At 57.2% G+C, this 7,045-nt stretch overlaps 1 protein-coding gene across 1 annotated transcript; it reads left to right on the top strand.

Annotated features, from left to right (window-relative positions):
* Positions 1-451: 451 nt before the first annotated feature.
* Positions 452-2,584, top strand: LOC123722256 (spermatogenesis-associated protein 21-like). The gene has a single exon (XM_045683450.1). It carries the CDS (start codon positions 452-454, stop codon positions 2,582-2,584), a length of 2,133 nt encoding a protein of 710 aa, XP_045539406.1.
* The last annotated feature ends 4,461 nt before the right edge of the window (positions 2,585-7,045 follow it).

Here is a 7,045-nt window from a genome sequence, read left to right as displayed (position 1 = left end):
GTGGGATCGTGGTGGGAGTCGCGCGCCGGTTGCCGTACCGTGTGCATCGTTTCCGTGTCGCTCCGCATTTAAAATCTTTAAATGTGGTAAAAAGTGAAGAGATTTACTTGTGTTATACATCGGGAGATGCGTCTCGGCGAGGCGCATCTAGTGGTATATAATACGTAGTGGGCAGAGACCAAATTAGTTAAGTTTTTAGTGTTTTAGTGTTATAACGGTCGTTTTGGGCGTGGCACTTTTTGACGAAGTTCAAAAAGTGCTTCGATTTCGTTGTGTAGTATACCGGGAGATGCGTCTCAGTGAGACAAATCGACCGGGATAGTTTTTAGTGTGGATAGAGACCAAATTAGTTAAGTTTTTAGTGTTTAAGTGCGTTTTTTTAGCGTTATAGAACTTTACATATGAATAGTTTACAAACGCTATGAACAGCAAAAGCAAAGTGATTTACGACATGGGGGAGGACACCTCCATGTCGGACTACACGTGCTCAGAGGAAGAGGGCGCCTCCGGGCGCCGGCTGGAAGCCGCGGGCGCCGCGTGCACCGAGGACGCCGCAAGACAAAACAAGGGAGGTAAGCCGCAGTCAGCGGGCTTGATATCAAAATTCCGAACGGGAACGACCCATAAACGGCCGTTGGCCGCTACATCCGCAGATGAGGACGCCCCGGCCGTGGCGCATAAAGTGGCCTCCTCTTCGACGAGGGGCCGCGTTAGGCGCCCGGTAGGGGTATACAGCTTCCTCAAGGAGACAAAGGACTACCTGGCTGATGGGGGGGATAGTGAGGGGGAGGACCCCGACCCAACTTACCGTCCAAGCGGGAAGAAGACGAGCCCCGTAGTGGCCTCTGCAAAAGCCTCCGACGATGGGACCCCCGGCGCCCTATCCAGGGGCACGGTCGAGGCCCTCGCCGAGGAGGCTCTCAAAAGCGTGGAGAAAATAAAGGAGGAAATTAAGAAGAGCGGCCACCTAAAAGGTACCATATGGGGGCAAATAAACCGGGCGACCAAAAGCGTAGTCGAGGCAGTTGAGGGCCTTCGCGATATAACGCCAGATGAAGAGCAGCGCAGGCTCCGCGCGGACAATGCTCGCCTTTCAAGGGAGCTGGATATTGTCCGCAACGAGCTGCGTGCCTTCAAACAGGCGTACGTGGAGTCGCAGCGGAAGTCCGTTGCAGCCCCGAGAGAGGCGACAGGGCCCCAGCAGCCCAACTTTGAGGAGGTGCTCAGATGCGCCATGGAGGAGATGAAGGGGCAACTCCTGCAGTCGGTAGGCGGGATGATCAATGCCCGCCTACAAGACCTGGAGATGCGCCTTCCTCCTGAGCCCGTCATGAGGCCCCCTCTGCGTGCCGACCAACGGCAGCCGCCGCCGCCCCGTCACAAGTCCCGATCGGGGCTCGTGGAAGGCGCCATGGAGGTGGATGGGGAAGCCCAGCCACCCCAGGCGCCCACACCCAGGGCGGTAAAGAAGGCGCCGAAGAAGGGCGCCGCAAAGCGGCCGACTGCCCCCCCGCCTCCTCCTCCCTCCAAGGGAAAACAGGGGGCAGGACAGGCAGAAGTGACTCCTCCCCCCCCAACCGCTGGAACAAGTGGAGAGGGGGAAACCCAGACGGGGACTGCAGGCAACTCCTGGTCTGAGGTTGTCCGGAGGAAGAAGAGGGGAAATGCCGCTGTCGCTGCTAATTCCCCCCCCTCAGCCGGAACAACCCGGCAGATCGCCCCGGCCCCACCAAAGGCCGTTAAAATCGTGGCCCCAAAAACCGCGGCCATAGTGGTGACCCTCAAAGAAGGGGCCACCATGACCACCTCGGAAGGGGCCACGACTGACGCAAAATATACTGAGGTCCTGGCGAAGGCCAGGTCCTCGATATCCCTGAGGGAATTCGGTTTGGAGTCGGTCAGGATCCGCACGAGCATGACCGGCTCCAAACTGATGGAGGTCGGGGGGACCACCCCCGAGGAAACCGCTGACCGCCTCGCCGTCGCCCTGGTGGAGGCGGTAGGCAGCTGGGCGGACATCACCCGCCCAACCAAAATGGCCGTCCTCAGGATCACCGGTCTGGATGACACGGTGACCACTGAGGAAGTGGCGGCCCAACTGGCATCGGTCGGCGGGTGTCCCCCCAGCTCCATGAAAGTAGGCAACATCAGGCCGAGCTTCTGGGGCGGCGGCTCCGCCCTGGTCAAGTGCCCAGCGACTGCCGCTAAGGCAGTCGTTAAGGCGGGACGAGTGGCCATCGGATGGACGATGGCCACCGTCAAAGCAGTGGAGGCCCAGCCATTGAGATGCTACAAATGCATGATGCTGGGCCACACTCGCGCGCTATGCCCAACGGAGGCAGAGAACGGGCGTCTCTGCTTCCGCTGCGGCAGTGAAGGGCATAAGTCGGCAGAGTGCGAGGCCCCCTGCAAATGCACCGTGTGTGCAACGACGGGGCGCCCACACTCACATGTGATGGGGGGTGCCAAGTGCACACCCCCGTCGGTGAAGGGCAAAGCCCCGTCGTCGAGCAGAGTGCTTCGCACTCAGCCCCAACCGCACGGCAGCCGTATGGCTGAAGAGGAAGAAATGCAGATATTTTAATGCCAAGACACCTGCATTTCGACCTACTACAGACGAACACCAACCACTCTGCCCGGGCACAGGACCTGCTCATGCAGTGCCTGGCAGAGTGGAGAATTGCTGTTGCGGTCGTGGCTGAACCCTACTTTGTCCCCCCCCAACCCAGTTGGTTTGGGGACACAGAGGGATTAGTCGCCATAGTGGTGCCGCCTTCGAGCCCACAACCCCTCTCCCTCAGGGAGCGAGGAGCGGGCTACGTGGCGGTGAACTGGGGAGAAGTAGTACTCATAGGAGTCTACTTCTCCCCAAACAGAAACCTCCGGCAATTCGAGAGGTTCCTGGATGGCCTGGAGCCGGTTGTGCAGAGAGCATCACCGGCCCAGGTCATCGTGATGGGGGACCTCAACGCTAAGTGCGCAGCGTGGGGGTCCTCCATCACTGACCTGAAAGGGGCGCTTCTCCGGGACTGGGCCGCCATGATCGGCTTAGTTCCGGAGAACCAAGGCAACGCCAACACGTGCGTGCGCCGACAAGGGGGATCAGTCGTGGACGTCACGTTCGCGACCCCCGGCATCGGTGCACGCATATCGTGTTGGCGTGTCCTTGAGGAGGTGGAGACCCTGTCCGATCATCTGTACATCCGGTTCAGGGTCTCCACCGCGCCCCAGGGGTCACAAGCCCGGACGGCGGCGGCAGGACAGCGAAGCGCCCAGGGCTTCCCAAAGTGGCAACTCTCGCGCCTCGACCCTGACCTGGCGGAAGAAGCCGCCATCGTCCGGGCATGGGCGGAGGAACCCCCCCAAACGGTGGGGGTCGACGAGAGGGCGGTGAGATTTCGCCGTGATCTGACCGCCGTCTGCAACGCCGGAATGCCCAGGGCGCGACGTGGTTTCGCGCCCCGGAAAGGTGTGTACTGGTGGTCGCAGGACCTAGCCGCCCTGCGCTCCGCCAGTAACGCCGCCCGACGGGCATTCACCCGGTGCCGCAGACGGCGGAACAGAACAGAGGAAGAGCTGGAGCGCCTTTACACCGAGCTGAGCTCGGCAAAGAAGGCGTTCTCCAGTGCGATCAAGGCCGCCAAGAACTCTGCCTATGCGGAGTTCTTGGCGACCCTAGACGCAGACCCGTGGGGGCGCCCATACCGCATGGTGCGGGCGAAGCTGAAGGTGGCGCCCCCCACGGAAACGATGGAGCCGGCGGTCCTTAGCGCGGTGGTCGAAGGGCTGTTCCCGGATAGCCCTTCTTTTGTACCACCGCGCATGACAAGAGACATGCCGGCGGACGACGACGAACAGCTGAACCGGTCTGCCGCCCTCCCCCCACCCCCGATAACAAAGGAGGAAATGGCCAGGGCGGCGGGCCGGCTCAGGGGGACCCGTAAGGCCCCCGGGCCAGACGGAGTGCCTGGTAAGGCGTTACACATTGCGCTGGAACACCTCGGGGAGCGCCTCCGCACACTGTTTAACGACTGTCTGGCGGAGGGGCGTTTCCCCGGGGTGTGGAAGGAGGGGCGACTGGTGTTGCTGAGGAAGGAGGGTCGCCCCGTCGACTCTCCTTCCGGCCACCGGCCGCTCGTGATGCTGGATGAGGCCGGGAAGCTGCTCGAAAGGGTATTGGCTTCCCGGATCATCCAGCATCTGGAGACGGAAGGGCCGCAGCTCTCCGAGAACCAGTTCGGGTTCCGGTCCGGGCGATCCACTCTGGACGCCCTGACCGTCCTGAAAAGGTTCTCGGAGGATGCGGCCGAGAGGGGACAGGGGGCGATGGCGGTGTCACTCGACATCGCCAACGCCTTTGGCTCCCTCCCCTTCGGAGTTATAGAGGAGGCACTTCGGTACCATGAACTGCCCCTCTATCTCCGGAGGATTGTGGGACACTACCTGCGAGAGCGGGTAGTGTCCTACATGGGGAGGGGGGGAAGAGAGGAGCGGCGGATGGCCTCCGGTGTTCCTCAGGGGTCCGTCCTAGGACCCCTGCTGTGGAACATCGGTTTCGACTGGGCCATCCGCGGGGAGGTGCTGCCCCGGATGGCTGTCATTTGCTACGCAGATGACACGATGATAGCCGTCCGGGACACCACCTGGAGGAAAGTTAAGAGGAGGGCGGAAGCCGGGGCCACCCTGTTGGTCCGGAGGATCGAGGCGCTCGGACTCCGCGTGGCACTCCACAAAACCGAGGCCCTCTGCTTCAAAGGGCCGAGGTGGAGAGTGCCCGCAGGAGCGACCCTCCGGATCAACGGGGACGAGGTCGAGGTTAAGGCCCGGATCAAATATCTTGGCCTTATCCTCGATGGGGGTTGGCGGTTCGGAGATCACTTCCGGACGCTAACCCCCCGACTCGTCGGCGCGGCTTCCGCCCTCGCCAGGCTCCTCCCGAACCTGAGAGGTCCGGGCGTGCAGGCCAGACGACTGTATGCCATGGTCGTTCGCAGTATGGCCCTGTACGGCGCGCCGATATGGGCAGAAGCCCTTGACGCGTCAAACAGGGCCCTCCTCCGCAGGCCGCAGCGCATCGTTGCGGTACGCGCATGCAGGGCCTACCGCACGGTTGGCCACGCAGCGGCCTGCGCTTTAGCCGGCACTCCCCCGTGGGAGATAGAAGCGGGTGTGCTGGCCGAAGCGTACCGGGAGCGGGTCGAGCAGAGAGCTCGGGGCGAAGCCCCGGCTCCAGAGGAGCTCGCCCGGTCCCGGGCGGAGAGAAAGCGAACGACCATAGAGCTGTGGGCTGCTGGCCTAGCGGACGCCAAATACGGCGCCCGCACCATAGAGGCCATACGCCCACGGCTCTCGGACTGGTGCGGGAGGCGCCACGGCGCAATGAATTATAGACTTTCCCAGATTTTAACAGGGCACGGCTGCTTCGGGCGGTACCTTCACCGCATCAGAAGAGAAGAGACGGCGTCGTGCCACGAGTGCGGCGCTGATGAGGACACCGCGCAACACACCCTTCAGGTATGCACAGCGTGGTCCGAAGAGCGCCGCACTCTGGCAGCGACGATTGGTGATGACCTCTCACTCCCAGGTGTAATTCGCGCCATGCTGGGCAGTGAGGGGTCATGGGAGGCGGTTTCCTCCTTCTGCGAAATAGTAATTTCGCAGAAGGAGGAAAGGGAGCGAGAGCGCGAGGATAATCCCCTCGCGCCCCCGCTCAGACGCAGGAGAGTGGGGAGAAGGAGGCGGGCCTTCGCCGCCGTACTTCCCCCCACAAACCACGCGTGAGAGGGTGGCCCCTTCAGGGCGATAACGCAGGCGGGGTCACGGAAGAAAGCAAAAGCGTTCCCGTGGCGCCCGCCATAATGCGTTAGAGGGCAGTCAGGTTTTAGTGGGTATTCCGGTCACCTTCTGTGGCCGGCGAGTCCCACACTCCCTACGCCATTGCACAGCCCGGCGTAGGCGTGCGTAAACGCATTTCCTGACTATAAAAAAAAAAAAAAAAAAAAAAAAAAAAAAAAAAAAAAAAAAAAAAAGGTGGGATCGTGGTCAAAAGCTAGCTTATTCAATAAAAAAAAGTAAAAAAAAAAGTTTATGAAGTCAAAATACTATAAGACATAAAATATGCTAGATAACACCACTCTAACAGTCTTAACTTGAGATTGTATCGACAACAATGATTCACAAGAATGCAACAATATTTTCTAAACAGTAAATCCCTCTTTATACCCTACTTTAGTATCCATTATAAGATAGGGATCCCGCGAGAGGAGGAGGCTTGCAGTTCGGCGCAGTGATAAATAATGCACGCTCACTGAGTCAGGTAATCTATTGCGAGTGGGTACTATCGGCCGGAATCTAGTGCTAAAAACAGTCTAGAATGTTCCGTTTTCAAATTATCACACCGAGAGAAAATCCCCAAGCGGTACGTGGAAGTAAAATGTAGTGGAACTCAACATAAAATTATAAAATTGAGATCTATATTTATACCACGAAATATTTAAAAAATAAAATGTTTGTTGCTTCCGTATTCATAAAAAAAATTTTAATTATCTCACCAATCCAAAAACTCTAAACATATTGAATTGATTTAGTGACTGCAATTTTTTTTTTATCTACTAATATAAAGCAAAAGTACTTAAGTAAATTGAATTTTGAAAATTGGATTGGAGATTGGATTCTTTCCACTTCAAATCACCCAAACTTATTTAAATCTGTTTTTTTAGTTGTGTGTTTTTTTAATTACCTTGTAATTTTTTTATCGAGATAAACCTCACATTTAACTATTTTAATTTACATCGTATAATGGAGGATGTATTAAGGGGAAGCAAGGCGAACAGGATCGCGGTTTCAGACAAATGCCTACGGATATATCTGGCTTATAATAGACATATTTACAGCTGCCGTAGTACAAAATTACTAAGAGAATCATGGCTTATTCGATTAGAAAATAAATGCGCAGTTAAAGAATACTTCGTTCTAATCCAAACAAGAATTGTTTTCATCGAAAAACTGCACATTTGTTGCTAAATAAATTTCAACATATTTCTTG

This window comes from Papilio machaon, chromosome 22 (genome assembly GCF_912999745.1).
Source record: "Papilio machaon chromosome 22, ilPapMach1.1, whole genome shotgun sequence".
Taxonomy (NCBI): Eukaryota; Metazoa; Arthropoda; class Insecta; order Lepidoptera; family Papilionidae; genus Papilio; species Papilio machaon.
Note: the sequence above shows the minus strand (reverse complement) of the source record. Positions and strands in the feature narration are given on the sequence as shown.

What these genes read in the sequence shown, in the direction of transcription:
- LOC123722256 (XM_045683450.1), top strand. Translation starts at nt 452, where the DNA reads ATGGGGGAGGACACCTCCATGTCGGACTACACGTGCTCAGAGGAAGAG.